Source organism: Sebastes fasciatus, chromosome 8 (assembly GCF_043250625.1).
Source record: "Sebastes fasciatus isolate fSebFas1 chromosome 8, fSebFas1.pri, whole genome shotgun sequence".
Lineage (NCBI taxonomy): Eukaryota > Metazoa > Chordata > Actinopteri > Perciformes > Sebastidae > Sebastes > Sebastes fasciatus.
Window position 1 is genome coordinate 17,446,198 of NC_133802.1, and position 21,481 is coordinate 17,467,678.

The 21,481-nt window shown below is 41.7% G+C and overlaps 2 protein-coding genes across 3 annotated transcripts; both read left to right on the forward strand.

Annotated features, from left to right (window-relative positions):
- The first annotated feature begins 225 nt into the window (after positions 1–225).
- Positions 226–10,281, forward strand: qars1 (glutaminyl-tRNA synthetase 1). Its single transcript, XM_074643946.1, has 23 exons — positions 226–418; positions 1,278–1,428; positions 1,898–2,007; positions 2,770–2,845; positions 2,937–3,001; positions 3,125–3,178; positions 3,550–3,613; positions 3,703–3,777; positions 3,906–3,991; positions 4,087–4,173; positions 4,266–4,365; positions 4,465–4,543; positions 4,630–4,869; positions 4,970–5,062; positions 5,159–5,296; positions 5,689–5,776; positions 5,863–6,009; positions 6,139–6,240; positions 6,339–6,431; positions 7,454–7,581; positions 7,666–7,732; positions 7,837–7,962; positions 9,794–10,281. The coding sequence occupies exons 1-23, from the start codon at positions 308–310 to the stop codon at positions 9,842–9,844; spliced, it is 2,331 nt and encodes a 776-aa protein (XP_074500047.1). The 5' UTR covers positions 226–307; the 3' UTR covers positions 9,845–10,281.
- A 1,227-nt stretch (positions 10,282–11,508) lies between these two features.
- On the forward strand, positions 11,509–21,332 carry LOC141772681 (transcriptional regulator QRICH1-like). 2 transcript variants are annotated; one of them, XM_074643954.1, is made up of 12 exons: positions 11,509–11,737; positions 13,571–13,846; positions 13,939–14,028; positions 14,730–14,870; positions 14,984–15,751; positions 15,861–16,038; positions 16,156–16,310; positions 16,442–16,556; positions 17,739–17,847; positions 18,111–18,259; positions 18,358–18,448; positions 18,840–20,155. In XM_074643954.1, coding segments are annotated over exons 2-12 (2,052 nt in total). In that variant the 5' UTR covers positions 11,509–11,737; positions 13,571–13,591; the 3' UTR covers positions 18,841–20,155. The 2 variants fall into 2 exon arrangements, with proteins under 2 accessions (XP_074500055.1, XP_074500054.1); XM_074643953.1 differs by lacking the exon at positions 18,840–20,155 and adding an exon at positions 20,162–21,332 and having other exon boundaries at positions 11,512–11,737.
- The last annotated feature ends 149 nt before the right edge of the window (positions 21,333–21,481 follow it).

Genomic DNA, 21,481 nt, shown 5'->3' on the forward strand with positions numbered 1-21,481 from the left:
TTAACAGAAATTGTTTGATGACATCAATCTGATGCAACATTACACAGATTCCTGTAGCCCCGCCCTACTGATGTCAACACGACCGCTGATTGGCTCTCTGTCTCGTAGTGGGCGGTACCTTCTATCAAACTCCTTCATGATTGGTCAATGCTATCCTCGCTCGCTGCGTCCTATTGGCTAATATTTTTGTCGCTCATTTTTTCTTTGAGGTGTGTTACAGGAAGTTGGTCCGCCTCGCTCTCTCTGGAGAAAAGTCGTGTGGTGCGGTGGTGGTCATAGTCTGTAGCCGGTGAATACGGGTGGAAACATGGCGGATACGTTGGCACTTTTCACCTCCATTGGGCTCAGCGAGCAGAAAGCGAAGGAAACGCTGAAGAATGAAGCGTTGAGTTCAGTACTAAAGGACGCAATTATTCAGGTATGAACCCAAAGTATCATGTGGAAACTCAACTTCCTACAGGGACAGCTGTGAAATGTGACTGTCATTCACTTCACTTGTTGTATCCAACCTCAGTTCTTCTTAAAGGTCCCATAGTATGCTCATTTTCAGGTTCATACTTGTATTCTCTGTTTCTACTAGAACATGTTTACATGCTGTAATGTTAAAAAAAAAAGAAGTATTTTCCTCATACTGTCTGCTTGAACGTACCTGTATTTAACCTCTGTCTGAAACGCTCCGTTTTAGCACATTTTGACGGAATTGCAACAGAATTGCGTTGCTAGGCAAGAGCTTGGGTCCATGTGTACTTCCTGTCAGCTGATGACATTCACATACACTGCAACAGGAATAAACTGGGACACATTTAGAATGTTTACTTTTAAAATTGTGTCAAGGGTCTAAATATTGTATATTCGTGACATCACAAATGGGCAGAAATCCTGACAGCTTGTTTCAAATGCTCAGTTTCTGAATACGGGCTGTGTTTATTTCCCTGTGGATTGAGTGTTACGATACTTTCACAGTATTTATTTAGGACTGAAGCCTGCTTTATAATAAATAAAAAAACAAGAAAATCTCACTTTTTTTATAATATGGGACCTTTAAAGCTAAATATGGGTTCAGAGGTACCTACCTTTTCTCATAACTTTTGAGTCACCATACTTTCATTTTCACATTCATAATGATGTTTGCAGGCAATCCCCCCCAGGGTCAAGATAAGGAAAATAGTATCACTTCCCTGTCTGACTGTAACACAAAGTCCATTAGCTATTAGCATACACACATTTTGAAGGACAACACTAGTAATACTGGTCTTTTTCTCATTGGTTTTGAATAGGCCCAGCGTGTCCGTGGGGCATCAGGAGTGGACAAAGCCATGGGGACATTGCTGTACAGTATGGCATCTCGCCTTAAAGACACCAAACGCCTGGCATTCCTTTCAGAAAGCATAGTTCAGTGCAAAATCTGCACAGAGCTGCAGCTGGCAGGTAATTTCTCGACATCTTTTGACATGTTACAAGCTGACTGATCATGAACACAGTGTAAACATTGCATATTTTAACATTAATCTAGTCCAACAGGTAATTTTTCTATCTAGACTGATCTGTAACACAAGAAACTATTTTGTAGAAGTTCATTGCATTGCATTCATTCACCCACCACTGTTCACACACAAAATATAGTATCCTGACCTGCATGCCCAAATTCAGTCAACATGATATGCATTTTGATTTGGTGTTGTGCCAACAGAGGCTAGGATACAATACATTTGATGAATATAAAATATGCAGTGAAAAATATCCTGACACCACACCTTATGCAAATTCTGAAGTAGGCTGGGGAAGCATTGAGAGCCTTGATTATATGGACTTTCTAAATTAATGACATATGTTTGCGGACATGAATGAGAAACACGACTTCCTGCTCCATGAATTTCTCCTCCCTCTTTTTTTGCAGCTGCACTGGACTTTGTGAAGCGTCATCCTCAGGACCCCATCAACCAGAGGGAGTTTGAAGAAGCATGTGGAGTGGGCGTGGTCATAACACCAGAGCAGATTGAAGATGCAGTAAGTGCACAAGTTTACATATCCAGAAGTATGGCCCAATCCCAATGTCGACACTCACAGACTCATGGACTTTAAGGCCCGTTCCTGCAGAGGGTTTAGGGCTGACCCACTGTCAAATCGTAAAGTGCACCAGGGCTCTCTCACAGCTCTTTATGGGCATTTTCCATACGTCCGCATTTCTGCAGACTTTGCCTGAGGGAATTACCCACAATTCATAGTTTTGTGATGTTAATCACGGGGTTACCAGGGGAAGCCCGGAGGCGTTAGGAAAAAAAGTAAACAAAGACGATGACACATTGGTGTTCAGCCTGGCATATTACATTTACACAGAAACAAGGATTTAAGATGGTACATAAAAATACACATTACACACCTGGTTTATTCATCAACGTTTCTTATAATTTTACTTAATGATGCGTTTTGACAGAAAGAGTAAATTGATTATTTGACAATAAGGGTACCTCTTGTCTTGTAAGGCAAGAGCCTGGAAGATGTTCAAATCAGGCAATAAAAAAGTAAAATAAAAACTCATCATTGGTGTCGTAAGGGAAATGTAATATGTCTGCAGCAAAGTGTCGACCCATTTGTATGTATACCATTTCAAACTCTTGCAGCCTATCACACTCAAGCATTTACAAGGTGACAGTCAGTTCAGTCCTTAAGGGTTCAGGGGGCCTAAGGGGGGACATTGGAATTGGGCCTATGTATGTTTACAAGCTTCACTGGGCGTGGTGTGTTCACTGACACTGAAATGATGTGCAGGTGGAGTCGGTGATCAAGAAGCACAAGGAACTGCTGTTAAAGGAGAGGTACCACTTCAACATGGGATTGCTAATGGGTATGATGTCACACTTAGTTAAATATTATTGAACCCATTAAAGCCTAACAGACAGACAGGATGTCTCACTGAGCTTTTGTGTCTGTTGCAGGAGAGGCACGCTCGGCCCTAAAATGGGCTGATGGAAAGGTCATCAAAAATGAGGTGGACATGCAGGTGTGTTTTGAAAAAGAATATTATTAGAAGTAGTGTGTCTGTCATTGTATATTTGCATCTGAGGTTGTTCGGTTATTCTCACTGTATGAGAATAACTAACTAACTCTGACTTTGGTCTTAAAGGTCCTACATCTCTTAGGACCCAAGACAGAGGCTGACCTGGAGAAGAAACCTAAGGTAACACACGTCACATTATTTAAAGGAATAGTTAGATGTTTTGTGAAATACGCTTATTCATTTTCTTCCTGTGCCCAGCCAAGAAATAGTCCGGAACATGACCTCCCCGTAGAATCACAACTTGTAGTTTTTACACTTCGCTTTTTGTGCGGATTAAATAAACAAGATATAACATGTTAATTAGTGAGCTTTAGAGGTGCTGGTTGGTGGATTTCGTTAGCTTTGGGTAGAGCCAGGCTAGCTGTTTCTGACGGCAAACTAAAGCACTGAAAATATTCTAAATATAGTGTGTACTGACTATGGAAAAGTACCTCATACAACCCCACTTCAAAACACCCAACCCATCCCTTTCATATCTAATTGTTTTGCAGCCCCAGAAAGCTAAAGTCGCAGAGAATGAGGTAAAGGCGAAGAAAGAGGAGGTGGCAGTGAATGGTAAGCAGCAGATTGAAGTGAATTGAATTTTATGTTTGTGTCATGTGTTTGTTTTTTGTTTTTTTTAACTGTGCTTGTTGGTTGTTCAGGTCAGGGGATGACTGGGGAGGGAAAGTCGCTCATGGAGCAGCTCAGAGGAGAAGCACTGAAGTTCCATAAAACGGGTGAGAAGGAACCACCTGAACAATTACAAGCAGCTCTGCTTGTTGCATGTTTTTCTTCACACTCCATTAAGAGCAATTTAAAGGATTTACTTACTGTTGATCTTTCGTCCTCACCTTCCATCATACAGGAGAGAACTATAAAACCGAGGGCTATGTGGTCACACCAAAGACAATGGACTTGCTTAAAAAGCACATGGAGATCACTGGTGGACAGGTACAAACTTTATATGTGTTACTTTTGGAGACGAAACATCAAAGTTATTATGTTTATTGATTTTTTTTCTCCTTTTCATTTACGAATTCCTTTAGATTCGTACTCGTTTTCCTCCCGAGCCCAACGGTATCCTTCACATTGGACACGCCAAAGCCATCAACTTCAATTTTGGTTATGCAAAGGTACGTGTCTTTTTAGCCTCTATCATCACCGCATAAGCTTTTTAATCCTCTCTGGTGCAGCAGTTTTCTTAAAGCCTCGTCTCTTCCTGTAGGCAAACAATGGAATTTGTTTCTTGAGGTATGATGACACAAATCCAGAGAAGGAAGAGGAAAAGTACTTCACTGCTATCAAGGAGATGGTGGAGTGGCTCGGTGAGTTTGACTCTGTTGATTTACACCTTTTGTGATCTGATCAAAGTTTCAGGTACATTCAAGAAGATCGTTTCTTATCAATATAACTGTGTTACACAGGCTACGAACCTTACGAAGTCACCCACGCATCCGACAACTTTCAGCAACTCTACGACCTCGCTATGGATCTCGTTCGCAGGTGAGTGTAGGAACTATGTGTACATGTTGATAAACGTGCACAAGCCGGTAGATGACGTCGTATTCTTTCCGTTGTCTTCCCCTCAGGGGTCACGCGTACATTTGCCACCAGAAAGGAGAGGAACTGAAGGGCCATAACGCTCCTCCCTCCCCCTGGAGAGACCGACCCATCGAGGAGTCGCTGGTGTTATTTGAGAGGATGAAGAAGGGCCTGTTTGCTGAGGGAGAGGTTACACTCAGGATGAAGATGGTCATGGAGGATGGGAAGCTGGACCCCGTGGCGTACCGAATCAAATACACGCCGCATCATCGGACAGGAGATGAATGGTATGAAAACTGTTGTGTTTTTTCACCCAGCTAGTTTCATTTAGATATTCTCACAACAAGCTGTGCTATATTTACACTCGTGTCTCATCTTTCTCTGCAGGTGCATCTACCCCACTTATGACTACACCCACTGTCTGTGTGACTCTATTGAAAATATCACACACTCACTCTGCACCAAAGAGTTTCAGGCCAGGTATACACAAATTCTTTGGTGATCCGTCGTAGCTCGACACAAAAAATGCATCGTTATGTTCACCATCTTTGTTGGTTCCCTTTGTGTTTGTGACAGGCGTTCATCATACTTCTGGCTGTGCAACGCTCTGGATGTGTACTGCCCTGTTCAGTGGGAATACGGGCGCTTGAACCTCACCTACACTGTTGTGTCAAAGAGGAAAATCATCAAGCTGGTAGAGACTGGCGTCGTCAGGTAAAATAGCCATTTGCTATTTTTTTTCAGTCTGTTAGTATAGCGAGTTTACATATAAATAGTGAGTTTACATATACATCTTCCTGTAAGTGTCCTGTAATGTCATTTTAGAGCTGTCAGTAACATTTTTGTAAACGTTAACCATGTCTGAATGACAAAAGACCACTTTAACAGCAGTGTTATGAAGTCCATGTCTGAAAGGGGCTTAAGTGTATTAAAAGCTACAACGTCTTCTTGTAATAACAACACAGATCTCTTGCAGCAGATAGATAAGTCAAACACCATATAAACTTCTCACTGTGATTTGGTGTGCAGCATTTTAACCACAATAGCTTTATTCATGTTACATAGAATCTGTTTGGTAACTGTGGATATATCTTTTCTAATTCCAGAGACTGGGACGACCCCCGACTCTTCACTCTCACTGCGCTGAGGAGAAGAGGTTTCCCCCCAGAGGCTATTAACAACTTCTGTGCACGGGTATGCAGAATGAATGGGTGGATGGAGGAACTAGTAATTAAATGCACAAGGACGGTGCTGTAATGATACGTTACATCTGTTGGCAGGTCGGAGTCACGGTTTCCCAGACGACGACGGAGCCCCACCTTTTGGAGTCGTGTGTGAGGGACGTACTGAATGACACGGCGCCCAGAGTCATGGCTGTGCTGGAACCACTCAAAGTCACCATAACTAACCTCCCTGAGAACTCAAAGGTTTGTACATCACTTACAGACATTAAACTGCTCCCTGAGGACTTGTAATGTTCTGTATATTCTGTCTTTTACATGATATTTAAAATCGTGGGTGCTGAATATTCTCGCTGTTGTCTTCTTCTGTCTCAGTCAGACGTACGAGTGCCAGACTTTCCTGCCAACGAAGCCAAGGGCAGCCACACCGTCCCATTTACACGCACAATCTTCATTGAACAGAGTGACTTCAGAGAGGTCAGAGAGAAAAAACAAAACAAAATACCCTCAAAGCTTAAGTAGCACATGTTTGGATTGCGGACAGAAGATGATAATGAGCTCCTCTCCTTTTGCAGGTGATGGAGAAGGGCTACAAGCGTTTGACCCCAGAACAGCCTGTAGGTCTGAGGCATGCTGGGTATGTCATCTCCGTCCAGAAGGTCATCAAGGTAAGACTATTTTGAGATGTGGTCAGACCAGAATTGCTGGACAAAATCGACTTGCTAGGTGAGGCAAAATCAGGCGGAACAAGAAATAACGTGGTAGAGTAGTAAGTGTGAACTGCAGAAGCTAGCAAGATAGCTCACTGAGAGTGTGTGTTAATGAGAGGCACCTTGTGAAGCACTTAGGGTAAAGCGCTATTTCATTGCAGTTCTTTTCATGCTAATGTATGATAGTTTCCCTGGAGCTTATCAAGGCCCAGACACACCAAACCAACATCAAAGAACTAGCAGCGATCGAAGGCCGACTGTTGCATCACGCCACGTCGCCTGTGTCTTGGCCATAAAGTTGCACTCGAACACACCACAAGGACTACAGCCAACGGCCAACTACAACATACGTTCAGCGCCTGCTCGAGAGGAAATAACTCTCCCTACGAGCAGGTAGCGGTAGTCTGTATTTGTCATTAAAAAAGGGAAATCGGAAGACCGAATATGGCGGATATACAAGCCGTTGTTATGATACATACATGAAACAAAGCGATGTTTGCCGACCATTTTCACACCACTCTCACTCACCGCTTACTAGCGTCATTCCAGATGGCCATGTGGTTGTGAAAATATCCGTGTATTGGAATGATCAGATCAGTTGAAGATGAAAAATGTACTTTCTCTCCACACTTCTGTTTCTCTTCTCGTGCACTGATTCCCTTAAGCCGAACAGCCAATCAGAGTGATTTTTCTCACCGAAGGACTCCACCACCAACTTGCTGAATAGGCCAAAAAACCTCTGATTTGGGCAGATTAGTACCAACGGTGTGGGACACACCGTAAAAACTAGGGCCTCAGACGCTCACCCACGACCCGAAATTTGTTGATGGATGACCTTCGGCCTGTTGTGTTAGGGCCTTTACACTGAAATGTCAACAAAATGTGTGATCTTGGTATTATACATTCTCAGCAGTGGATGTCTTTACTTCCTGGTCCACGTCCTCACAACATGTCCTGCTGACACCCCCTTTGTTTTTCAGGACGCTCAGGGTAAAGTGGTTGAACTGGAGGTGAACCGTTCCAGTTCAGAGACTGCAGAGAAACCAAAGGCCTTCATCCACTGGGTCAGCGAGCCACTGGTGTGTGAAGTGCGTCTTTATGAAAGACTGTAAGTCACAAAAAAAACACTCACTGTCATTCGCAACCAGTATTCCATGTAGAAAACTCACAAAACGTCTCACTGTCTTTGTAGATTCCTGCACAAAAATCCAGAGGATTCGTCTGAAGTGCCCAGTGGCTTCCTGAGTGACATCAATCCTGTGAGTACCTGTGCATTCCTGTGACAGAAGGCAGGTTTAGATCCACTGAGATGTGTCAATGGGCGAAGTGATTGTTTAATGGGCTTGCTCCTTTTGTTATGCAGGACTCCATGCATGTGATCAGCAGTGCCTTAGTGGATACCTCAGTGAAGGGAGCAAAGTTTTTGGACAAATTCCAGTTTGAGAGAGTTGGCTACTTCTCCCTGGACCCCGACAGCACCACAGATAAGGTACAGTAAGAGGAAACAGTTGTGTTTTATATTACAAATGCTTATAGAGTGCTACAGGAATGAGTACTAAACCCGGAAATGAGTTAGCATTTTAGCACTGGTTTTAGCAAACCCATTGACTTCCAGACGAGGTTCCCTCGTCTGGAAGTCAATGGGTTTTTGGTTAGATGCCTGAAATAAGGTCTGTGGTTAACACAAGCTGAAGAGATTTTAACGTTTTGTTCTACGACATAAAATGAATCAATAAATACCCCATTTGTGAATTTTGAAGCCTTTTATGTCTTAAAAAAGGCGACTGCTCACAAGGGGCTAAATGAGACTACTAAACATCATCACGCCGACTCGTCTACCTTTACAGCCTCGTTATGTATACTCACGTTCATGTGACTGTGGTGTAGTTTGTTTATAGCCTAACGTTAGCTTTTTATCTCTGGCGATTGCATCCACACTTCATAAATCATAAAAGTGCTGTTTATTTGTGAAGATTAGCTTGCTGAATAAAACGTGTAAGTTTCATAAACGTTTGTTTGCCATGGAGCTTATTTTCTGTAATAATCCAAAACCCAATGTAAAAATCCCATTGGGTTTTTGTCGAGGGAACCAGGGCGATGCTAACTTCTTGGTTGGCCTACAAAAATATGTCATCCCTGCAGCGCTCTATTGATCAAAGCTTCTATTTTTAGTTAATTTAAAGGTCTTTTCAGACCAAACACTAATAATTCATGTAAATAAATCACGCGTCAATTTAAAAGTTCAAACCTATCTATCTCTGAACCTATCCACACTGAATCTTTGTATTTCGCAGTGCAGTATTTTTTTTCTTCAGCTGTTTCGATTTCTGCAAATTTCGGATGCAGATAAAAACAAACCATCCAATAAAATAATGACTTTGCTCCTCACACAAGAGACAAGGAGCGCCACGTTGCTCACTCTGTGTGCGTGAGGGAGAGAGAACGTGGACTATGTCACGCAATGCTTCTGTTAGTTATTAATAATAATAATTAAAACGTTATGAAGCTTCAAACTATCCAGTACAGCCCTAATTATTATTATTAGCCTCTTATTATTGTTATTACCAGCAATAGAAGCATATGAACTCACTGCCCCGGAGGTAAACTGACCATTAAGCCCTGTTTTAAAGGCCATGTATCACATAATAATATATCTAGCCTACATATGGTCCAGTCTAGTCATGAATAATGAAAACCAGTGCAATAAGCTCAGCATTTACACTCGTTATAATAACATGCTTCATAGGAAATGCAACCACTTGTAACTTGTCTACACAGACCTGCACACTTGGAATAATAATAAGCCCGTCTCCAGTGCGGAGGGTTAAGTGTGGGTTTATTATTGTAAAAACAACTTATGCGTCAAGTCAATTTTATTTGTATAGCCCAAAACCACATATCACAAATTTGCCTCAGGGGGCTTTACAATCTGTACAGGATACGACACCCTCTGTCCTTTACAGTACGCCCCTCCCAGCGGATGAGGAAAAACATACTAAAAAAATGGAAGAAACCTCATGGAGGAGCAACAGATGAGGGATCCCTCTTCCAGGATGGATATAAACATGGCACATCGATGATTGTTTGGCGGTGCGAAACTTTAATTTTTGGTGAAAATGCACAGAACGAAAATATTCGTGTCGGCCTTGGTGTGAAGTGTTTGAACACGAAAAATCACCAACGAATATTTCACATTTTTGTTTTCGTCCCCGGTGTGAAAAAGCTTTAAGAAATTATTTGGTAATCTACTCTGGATTAAAAACATCTTGGCACCTACATAATGAGTGTGAAGTGTAAATGTAATCTTTCTTTCACTGCAGCTCATCTTCAACAGAACAGTCACCCTCAAAGAAGACCCAGGGAAGATCTGATTGACTGAGATCAAGCTACACGTCCTGCTTCCCATGAGCCCACAGATACATGGCCAAATTGTTTGCATCACTTAATGTGTGATATCAGCGAGGACTGAGATTGACTCAAATCAGATACTGCAATGATTACTATTCTCTTTCATAGATCTGTCTGACTGAAATTGTTCTTGCTCTTTCTCTAAATCTGCCACAATAATATTCACTAACAGTGTTTCTTCTTTGTTGAACGTATTGTCCAACAAGGTGTACCTCGTGTATTTTAATATAATATTGGCTCTACGCTGGTGTTACACAGAGGAGATGCTCTCAAATGCCATACATGACTTTCTTACAAAGGTGGTTGATCACTGCCAAACCATCATGTGTATTTTTTAAGACTCAGAGGGTTGTCCTTTTGACAGGAGACAAGAATAAATAATACTCCAAAAAAACTGCAATGTCTCTGTGTTAATAACCGGAATTTTCTGAAGCTGATGTAGCTGAAATATTATCCTATAAGTGATATTTTAGTATCAGAATCATACGTTTGACTTAATATGTGATGATATTTTGGCTATGACTGTTGGTGCCTTCACTCCATATTCAATCTAAGGGTGGGTGAGAGTAATAGGTAATGTGTATATTAGGGCTGTCAAAGTTAACGCGATAACACTTTAACGCAAATTTGTTTTAATGCCACTAATTTCTTTAACGCAATCGATCTTTCTGAGATTGTTTTAAAGCTAGAGGGAAGAGATGAGTTACTGTTAAATAACGCTCCAAACTTCTGCTAAATTTTAGTATAGGAAAAAAATAACACATTTATACGGCATTCAAAAATCTGCATGTGATTATCATAAAGTGGGCATGTCTGTAAAGGGGAGACTCGTTGGTACCCATAGAACCCATTTTCATTCACATATCTTGAAGTCAGAGGTCAAGGGACCCCTTTGAAAATCGCCATGCCAGTTTTTCCTCACTAAAGTTTAGCATAAATTCATAGCCTTGTTTCCCGACATGCCAACATGACATGGTACCACTGGATTCTGGATAAAGCCAGACAAAATGTTGGCTAGATGAAAAAGAAAATGTCATTACTTCATTATTTCTTCCTATTAGAAATGTGTGTAAATTGTCACAATTGGCATATGAATTCCTTCCAAAAAATAGTGGAATATTATAAATAGTTTACAAATGTTTAAATGTCCTAAAAGTGGTATAAGCCTGAATTCCTTTGACTTGGAGCAGAGGCACAAAATACATGTATATGAATGCTTATGACAAATAAGTGATCAGTAACAAAAGCTCATTTCTAAACACTATTAGTGTGGTTTTAGAGTGTTTACAGAAGTAACATAATTTGATAAGTAAAAACAGGCTTTTACAGTATCCAAAGCACCACATCTTGGATGGGTTTCTACTAGTTTTGACAGATGATGCATGACGTGTTGTTGACTTTACAACCACAAGTGTCACTGTTAACAAGCACATTTCTGATTCTTACATTGAGTCCCTTACATCCAGTGCATCTCTTCAGGACTACCTTAAAAGATCCAGAAGCTAGTGAACCACTAGGAGCGTCTGTCTGGCAGAACTGAGGTTTTAAGGTGGACTGACATCTCGCTGATCTCGACGGCTACTCCTCCTGTGTGTTGTCGCCTTTAACGGGACACCTAAATATCGCGATATCACGATCAGAGTTACAAATTGCTCCGCTATTGGTTGTAGGGTTTACTGTTGTAAGATGGCGACCCTGCGAAATATGAGTTGTTAGAAGAAAAAGAACAAAACTACAGCTATCTATCTAACGAAAAATAAAGAAAAGTAAAGAATAAAGCAACCATAGGGAGACGTCAGAGGCACTTCTCGTTGGAAGAGGAGCGACTCGAGACTCGGCCAATTTGAAGAAGAGAGGTAGCTAGCCTGCTAACGTTAGCCTGCTAGCTCTGAAGCTAACAGCGAAATGCAGTCGGTGTAACGTTACCGACGGGAAAGTTACTCCAGTTACCGGTCGTTAATGTACAACCTGCTGCATAGCTGCAGTTTGCGTACACAGTCGCATTATTACACTTTGTGGCTTGATGTTATTGTCAAACAACACGCGGCTAGTTAGCTGGCTAACCTAGCGTGTTGTGTAACGTAAATCAGCTGTTGTTATTGCACCACGCGCGTAAATCATAACTTTAATTGTTGTGCATGTTGTGTCATTATGCAGCTGTGTTTCCATCGCTGCTTTGAATACTGCATCGGATTTGGAAAGTGGCCGCGCTTTTTGTCCCTGCTCGTACACACAGAGAGATAGATTTAACCCTTTCCTATTATACCATCTGTCTGTCTGTGCTGCCACTGTGTGTCAGTGATGTGTGGGTCTGTTTGTAAACACTATATCCTCCTGAGACCCAGCCCATTGACATGTGTCCTCTGTACTGGACATTTTGAGCACATGCATATCCTCTTACTCTTTTGACCTACTCTATCAACCCCTGGTGTTTATTGTAAAGAGGACATCATGGGTTTTCCAGTGTTATGGCATGTTTTGTTTCTTTAAATCAATTTGAATGTAGTCTTGGTTTAATATCACTCTACAGCCATAATCTGTTCATTTTTTTTTTACTTTTCACACTGAAATAGTCCTGTAGTCCACTACAGTGGATAATAAAAATAAAGTTTAACAAGCCTAAATTGTTAAGATTTTCTTTTAACCCTAAATAGGAAGGAAAACACAAAACTTTTTTTTAACTCGGTTCCCAGGAGGATATACAGTTTTAACTGTATCAAGGATGAACTGATTAGGAACTGAAAGGTCAAAGGTCACTGTGATCTCACAAAACACATTTTTGGCAAGAATTCATATGCTAATTGTGACAATTTTACACAAACGTCTAATAGGAAGAAATGATGAAGTGATGACATTTTGGACAGACATGAATGTAAACTCAAGTTTTTTTTTCATCTAGCCAACATTTTGTCTGGCTTTATTGTGTGTTTGTGTGTGTCAATTCAATTCAGTTCAAACAACTTTATTAATCCTTCTAGGGGCAATTGGTTTGGAGCAGCTTGTACATAAAACATAGATAAAACATAGTGACACACAACAACAACATATGTAAGCTAAAAAAATATATAAAACGGGACACAAACCGATTACTGATGTAAATTAGACTAACTAATAAATAAACAGACTGAATAAGAACAACAGAAGGATCTGTGACGGTAAAAGGATAAAAGTCCATAAGAAATATAAAATCTAAGGAGCATTCAATAATCTGATTGCAGAGGGGATAAACGATCTAGAATAGCGGTTAGTTTTACAAACCGGTAAACCATAACGACGTGTGTGTGTGATGGAGGAGAAATTACATTTGTTTGTTGTTACAAATATATATACTTGTATATACCTTCTTGTTGAAACCAGCTCCTGGTGACAAAGTTGTTTTGGAAGCAGTTCAGTTGCTGCATATCGAATGTATATCCTTCAACTGACCACTCCTTGAGGGTGCAGGGGCCCTCGGCCGACTTTACTTTTTTCAGAGGCTGTACTGTAGCAGGCTCAGTTTTAGAGCTAGAGTGAAGGTACAGATATCATATGAAACTAAAACCTAAGGAATCCAGTGGTACCATGTCATGTTGGCATGTCGGGAAAATAGGCTATGGTTATTGAAATGTGATTCATGGTTATTCTTTGTTGATACAGATATATAATGTATCTAAGTCTGCAGCTAATTTAAATTCTGCCTTTTCCTATAGAAGAAGACACTGTCAGCAGCAATGAACAACTCCCTGGATGGCACAGGCTCCTATGAGGAGCTTGTGAGGCAGAAAGCTCGGAGCATCCCTCAGCATCGTATGAAGGAGTTCTTGGAGTCCCTGGCCAGCAAGGGCGCAGATGCCCTGCAGGAGTTCGGCCAGCAAGTCGGAGATAACACGACCACCACCACCACTATGGTCTACCAACAAGAGGCTAACTGCATCTACACAGACAGCACAGAGGTGGCAGGGTCATTGTTGGAGCTGGCTTGTCCGGTAAATCAGCACACTAATTGGTCACAAATCAATGTTTAAGAGCTCTGTTCTTGAAATGAAAGCTCTCTGACAGACACTGTCTTCTGGTGCAGGTTCAGGTGCAGGTCCAGCCGCAGCAGCAACAGATACAGATACAGGAGTCTCAGCAGCAGTCTGTACAACAAGAGCAACAGATAGTGCAGGTTTGTGCGTTTTTATTATACCTTTGTGTTTATCACTTAACCCTGTTAAGGCTATCCGTGGTAGTCGGTGTTACCGGTGTTGCACAGTGGTCGGGCATACACCAATTACATTACTTGCCCACCGCCCCCACCGTTGTTTTGCTTTTTTTTTAAACTATAGAAATAAAACCCATTCAGTTCATTTTCGCATATCAGCGCTGAGTTATCAATACATAGTCGGACGACGGACGCTACAAACTGAAAGTGAAAATTTCTGCTCCGTATGGAGTTTCAGCACAGAGTAGCAGGTGTCATATTTCACACACAGGACAAGAGAGAGTTGACAGACAAGACGATGACGGAGGATTTTGTGTCAAAGCGAAAGCGCCTATTTGGCAATACTTTGGATTTAAAACCAATGCTATAAGGGAACCATAACTTTAATGAGGCAATCACCGTGCGATCACAGCCAGTGTGCGCTGGGTGGAAACATCCCCACAGCGAAAGCTGGACCGGAGAGGCCAGACACACAGACATACAAAGATCAAAGTAAGCGCACTACAGATAGTGAGCGTCATCTTTTCTTGTAAAATGTCCGGTGTAATCGGTAACACCGGCGTTTTCATGAGTTTATTAACCAGTTGGAAAACACCATAACATCTGTAATCCTGTTCCATTTAACCCTTGGTCCACTAAAATTTGTCTATTATCTCTAATTTCAGGTGCAGATCCAGGGCCAGCAGCACGGTCAGATGCTAGGTCAGGTCCTCCAAGTGCCCTCTGGCTCCCATCAACAGCTTCAAGGTGTGACTACTGCACAGCTGATTCAGCCTGGGGAACTCACCGAGGAGCAGCATCAACAGGTACACATAAGCGCACACAAACACACTCAACATCATTGCAGAATTGTAAATTTTGTCATTGGCTACAGTTTGAATTCAGTTGCCAGTTATCATCTTCCTCCCATGTGTTTTAGCTGCAAGCCCAGTTGGTGGCAGCCGTTGCAGGAGGACAACAGATCCAAATCCAGACAGTGGGGGCCCTCTCTCCCACCCAGCAGCAGGACAATATTGAGAGGAGGGTACTGGGAACCACTGTTGCCACATCACAGGGAGCAGGTGTCCTCCAGCCAGCCAAGAAGCGCAAGGTTGACATGCCCATCACTGTTTCCTATGCCCTGCCTGGTCAGCAAGTGGCCACAGTCCTGGCTATCCCTCAGGGACAGGGCCAGCAGCAAAGTTACGTCTCCCTGCGGCCGGACCTCCTAACTGTGGACAGCTCCCACCTTTACAGTGCTACAGGCACTATCACCAGTCCCACAGGGGAGACCTGGACAATCCCTGTTTATTCTGCTCCTGCTGGTTCTGGAGGCCGCGAGCAGGTCACCCACATTGCCATCCCCCAGGAGGCCTATGGAACAGTGCAGGTTGCGGGGCCAAACACTACAACAATGACTACAATGCCAACACAAGTTACTATTGAAAATGACAAGCTGAAAAGTCAAAGTCAGACAGCACAGGCTGTTTCCAGCATAACAAGCTCTGGGGTAATGGGAGGCCAGGAAGAAGTGGTGCACACACTGGCTGCAAACACGCTGTTCCCAGCCCAGCTGATGAATGGAAACATCCACATCCCAGTGGCAGTACAGGGCTACCCCAACGCTACACAGTCCCTTATCTGGGATCCACAGCAGCAGGTGCTGCACACACAGGGGCTATCAGGGCAGGACATACAGCAGCTGCAGGTACTAACACAGGTGTAATGTTGGCCTTTTATTGTGGCTAGATACACACATAGACATGTATTTCTTGATTGCATGATGCAACAGTGTTGGTGTGTTTGTGTTTTTGCAGGGTCACACAGTGGTAGCAGAGATAGATGGCCAAGGCCAGCAACAGGTGCAAGTGCAGGAGCTTCTGCTTCCTGCCACTCTGAAGCCAGAGGAGGGTCTGGAAGTGTGGCGGCTTTGGGCTCAGCGGAAAAACGCAGAGTTGGAAAAATCAGACAAAAATAAACTTGCCCCAATTGGCCGTAAGTGCACTATGTTTATTATAGTGTTAAGACAATATTTTGTTGTTGATGCACATGTGTATTGCCACCATCTCTTCTCTGTCAACCCAATCACTGATTTGTGTGTGTGTGTTTTAGGACGCCAGGCACTGCGTTTCCAGGAGGACTTGGTGTCGTGTGCAGTAGCTGAGCTCTGCATGGGTCTTTCTTTGATGACAACAGAGGCTCGGGGGTTGGAAGAGGAGTCTTATGAGGCTGATGTTCTCTACTATGTATTTCTGTGCATACAAAAAGTAAGTTCAGAATGCACACAAACACACACATACACTCTCCATTCAACATCCATTCCATCTCTGTTGGTACTTAGATTTGATGTGGAAACACTATTTGACCGCCTCTTTCTTTATCCTATTGTCCCATGTAGTATCTGTTTGATAACGGTCGAGTGGACGACGTTTTCTCAGATCAGTACTACACTCGCTTCGCTCACAGTCTGCACCAGATCATGGAGCCTTGGGGACCATCTATTCATCCGCTAGGTGTGTTGTTGTTTTCCAAATTTTGTGTGGACTTGTGAAGCATGTTCCTCTCTTATCAACTAATATTATCTCAGATACAGTGCGCAATGGTGAATACACAAACCTACCGTGTTAGGCCGTGCCGCCAATCAAATTTTCTGCCGCACCTCAATCCATTCTGATATATATATTTTCCTAAATAATACCGCTGCACATTGAAAGTGTAGCCCAGATAAATAGTTCCGTACTACGAACATGTTGCCTGTAATGCTTTTGGTTTGTATAGTATCCTGTGGTGTTTTCTGGGATAGCCATTGGTAGATGAGTGTCGGTCTTTGACGTTTTTTGCCACAAAACATTGGCCAGGATTGTTATAGCTTCTCTCAATGAAATGCAAATGTTTAAAAGAACGGTCTGGGAAATGTTCAATAAAATGCTCATTTTACTTGCTGACATATTAATTGAAGCTGCTGACTGCTATTTATTTGTTTGCATCACCCTCTAGTTATATTCAGAGCAAATTGTAAAATACCCGAGAAAAACAGACCCGTTGCTGATTAAAGCCCAACCAGTATATTGGTACAGCTTTTAATTTTTCTTCATGAGGTCACTCATCACTCTGTAAATAACACTAAATAAACTCACTAAATAACACAAAAAAATGAAAGCTCTCCTACTAGAACTAAAGGGTTTGGCAATAGGGGTGGGTCAGGATTTTCGTGCGGCACATTCGGTTTCAGCTCTTTTCCGTCAGTGTAGGTGTATGTGTGTGTGTGGTGCCGCCCCCCGTAGTTTCAGCAGGGAGATTTGAGGTCAAGGATTTGAATTGTTTGAGTGGTGGAGCATCGTAAAATCCATTTCATTCAAACTCGACAGAAACAAAATAATACTCACCAAAACCGTCTTGGTTAGTCTGTTACCACTGTAACTCAATTCATCGAGTTCGATGTTAAAATGTGCTGGCCCTCCACTTTCTCTCTCTCTCCCCGCGATCTTCGAAGAATGATCGAATAGTTCCCAGTGATTATCGAACAGTATGTTTGCCCATCCCTACTTGACAGAATGATGTAGCGATAGCAGTTGTCATTGATTAAACATTACAGATTAAGTGATGGATTGATTCCATGTAACTAATGGCGCATTTTTTGTCCAATTTGATAAACTGCCAGGTCTTCATAATCTGCTCTTTACCTCCCCTACCAGGTTATATAATCCCCAGTCATGTGACGGAGGAGATGCTGTGGGAATGTAAACAGCTGGGAGCTCATTCTCCCTCGACGCTGCTCACAACTCTAATGTTCTTCAATACCAAGTGAGTTGAAACACATTTACTTAAGTCATCACACATGAATGATGTCTCTCCGTGCTGTTTAATTAACATGCTGTAATTTTGCCTGTTGTTTACCTAAAGAGTACACATTTGAACACAAATAATACCCAACCCACATATTAGAAAAACACAAATCTACACAAGGCACCCGTTGTTGTTCTGTGTCTGTCCTAGCCCCCATATGGCTACCAATCAACACATGCTGACCAAATCAGTTAACCTATGTACTGTATATCTTTTAATAGGTATTTCCACCTGAAGACAGTGGAGCAGCATCTAAAAGTGGCCTTTTCTAAGGTGCTGAGACACACCAGGAAGAGTCCCAACAACCCCAAAGACAAGAGCACCAGCATCCGATACCTAAAGGCAACAGAGAGGTTCATAGGACAGAAAGGTAAGCGTGCACATGCATTGGATTTGTGCTGTGGTGTCTGAGAGGAAACCCTTTATTAAGGATTTTTTTTTATTGTTTGTATATTTGTCTTTGTTCAGTCACAGATGACATGTACTCCGAGCAGCTGGAGGACCCAGAGAACCCGCTGCGATGTCCCATCAAGCTCTACGATTTCTACCTCTTCAAATGGTAAATATATAAACAATTTTATCAGGAAACTTACCTGTGTAACATGTTTTTTATGTAATGAAACATGAATCCAATATTTCAACACTCATGAAACTGTATTTCTTAGAAGAAAACTGGTAAAAAAGCTTCTTTGTACTACCATGTAGTGTTTTTTTACTCCATTTTCTCTGAGGTGCTTCTGCTACCTTTTAAATAAAACTCTTATAACACAGATAACTGTTATTGACATGGGTTGTGGAGTACACGTTGCACTCAAGTGTTCAAGTGGTTAAACTTGTGAAAACACTGTTGCTAGGCAACTGACAAAACATGGGTGCTTAATACTAACTTAATTTTTTTCCTCAAAAAAGATGACAAATTTTAATGTTTTCTGCCTCTTAACAATTTGCAGAGGAATAAAGGCAACTAAATTCTTTGGCCTTAGCTGTCGGTAAAACTGTCTGCGTCCTTCACAACTTGTGAATACGGGGAAAAAAGATAAGTTGATTAATCAATTTATTGATTGACAGAAAATGAATCAGCTATTTTGATAATCAATTAATTGTTGCAGTAATTTTTCAAGCAAACACGCCAGCCATTCACTAGTTCCTGCTCTTCCATTGGGATGATTTGCTGCTTTTCTCTGGTTTACATCATTATAAACTAGGGCTGTCAAAGTTAATGCAATAATAACGTAATAATGCAAATTAGTTTTTTAACACCACTAATTTCTTTAATTCTAATTTTCTTTAACTCCAAACGTACGCTAAATTTTGGCAAGAAAAAACTGTCATGGCCGTTTTCAAAGGGGTCTCTTGACCTCTGACCTCCAGATATGTGAATGAAAATGGGTTCTCTGGGTACCCACGAGTCTCGCCTTTACAGACATGCCCACTTTATGATAATCACATATAGTTTTGTGCAAGTCATAGTCAAGTCAGCACACTGACACACTGACAGCTGTTGTTGCCTGATGGGCTTGAGTTTGCCACGTTATGATTTGTGCATATTTGTTATGCTAAATGCAGTACCTGTGAGGGTTTCTGGACAATATTTCTCATTGTTTTGTGTTATTAATTGATTTCCAATAATAAATATATACATACATTTGCATAAAGCAGCATATTTGCCCACTCCCATGTTGATAAGAGTATTAAAAACTTGACAAATCTCTCTTTAAGGTACATTTTGAACGGATAAAAAATGTGCGATAGATCGTGATTAACTATGGACAATCATGCGATTCATATTTTAATTGATTGACAGCCCTATTATAAACTGAATCTCTTTTTGGGGTTTGGACTGTTGGTCAGACAAAACATGCAATTAAAGACATCATCTTAGGCTCTGAGAAATTGTAATCAGTAGTATTTCCACATTTTGTGACATTGTGTACATTCACACATCACACAAATGATTAATGGAGAATATAATCGCCAGATCCATAATAAAAATAATGTCAATAGGACAAAGGGAACAGTGGCCAACACTACAAGAAGAGCCAGATTGTAAAAACACTGAGTTTTCCTTTTAGGGCATTATATTTCACTCTCGCATCAAATTACTTGGAATTTGATCTGACAGCACACTTTTCCACTAATCCTCTCTCTCAGTTGCAAACAGTCTATTTAATAAAATAGTTTTGCAGGCAGAGACGGGCTAAAACTGTAACTTTGACATCTGGTAAATTAAGTGCATCCTGTCCTCACGCCGTGTTCTCTGTGCCTCTGTCAGTCCGCAGAGCGCTAAAGGTCGCAATGACACCTTCTACCTGACTCCTGAGCCCGTGGTGGCTCCCAACAGCCCCATCTGGTACTCGACTCAACCAATCCCGAAAGAACATCTGGAGCAGATGCTCGCCCGCATCCTCGCCATCCGCGAAATCCAGGAAGCCATTAACATGTCGGAGAGCGTGCACTAGTTGGACCGGAGGACAATAATCAATGGACTAGACTTTTCCTCTTTCTCTTCACCAAGCCTTTGATTGCTCATTATCAGTAGTTTGCTGTTCTCTCACACCCTCTTGTGGTCTTAAAGGGTGGCATGTATATGTTTATATTCATTATGTGTCAGCATATTTTACATTCACGGACTGTACATACAACCATTACAGCTAAGAATTTGTCTTATTGAGGCAATCTCTCAACCTTTTTTTTGTTTGGCCAAAGGATGTAGTGTCTAAATTTGTATTGGACCTGAACTCTAATTTAAATGTTATTTTAACTGTTCCACATTTAGTTTTAATCTGTAATATATATCATATATATTTTCACTGGGGTTGGCCTGCGCTATGCTGCTCTTCACAGACATCCCTCTTTGTTGCTCTACTTCCCCTCATCTGCCTTGGTCACTGTTTAGTGTCACAGTGAATACCTCAGTGGTATTAAGACTGCATTAAGTAGCCAAACATAGGCTAAAAGCTAATATTCAAGTTGTGTGAATCCTCCCTTTTTGTTTGTGTTTCACTCGTTTGTCTTCACACACCGAACTTTGGAGATGACTCGCTTGCTTGCTTGCTTGCTGTTGGACCAGCTCAGCAGCATCGAATCACATCAGGACACAGATTTCATTGCAATACAGTGTCCAACTCGCCCTGCAGCTACTAGCACTTGCCACACGGTGGAGACGTGGCAGAGGGAGGGCGAAGGATGCTGACTGCTGCTGGATCCTCCGTTCTCTCTCCTGTTGTCCATCACAAACTCCAAAACTCACCCGAAGAGGGTTCTATTGTATCATACATGTTTATTACATGACAGATGAAAGACTCTAAGAAGTGGGTAAGCCCTTTTATGTTCTATAATGTATAATACTCATAGCTCCTTCATGTACTGTATTGGGTTTCAGTCATCTAAGGAGAATGGCAGTGCCTGTGTGTTTTTGAAACATGACCTTTTTTGTACAGCCACTAGACCATGTGTCTGCCTTTCTAGCTAGTCTGCACATGCATCTTTAAGTACTTAAGTGTGTGATATAAAATGATGCACAATGATTAAAAACAATCAACAAAATAAATCAATAGTGGAGACAAACAAAGATACAAAAACAATGAATTGT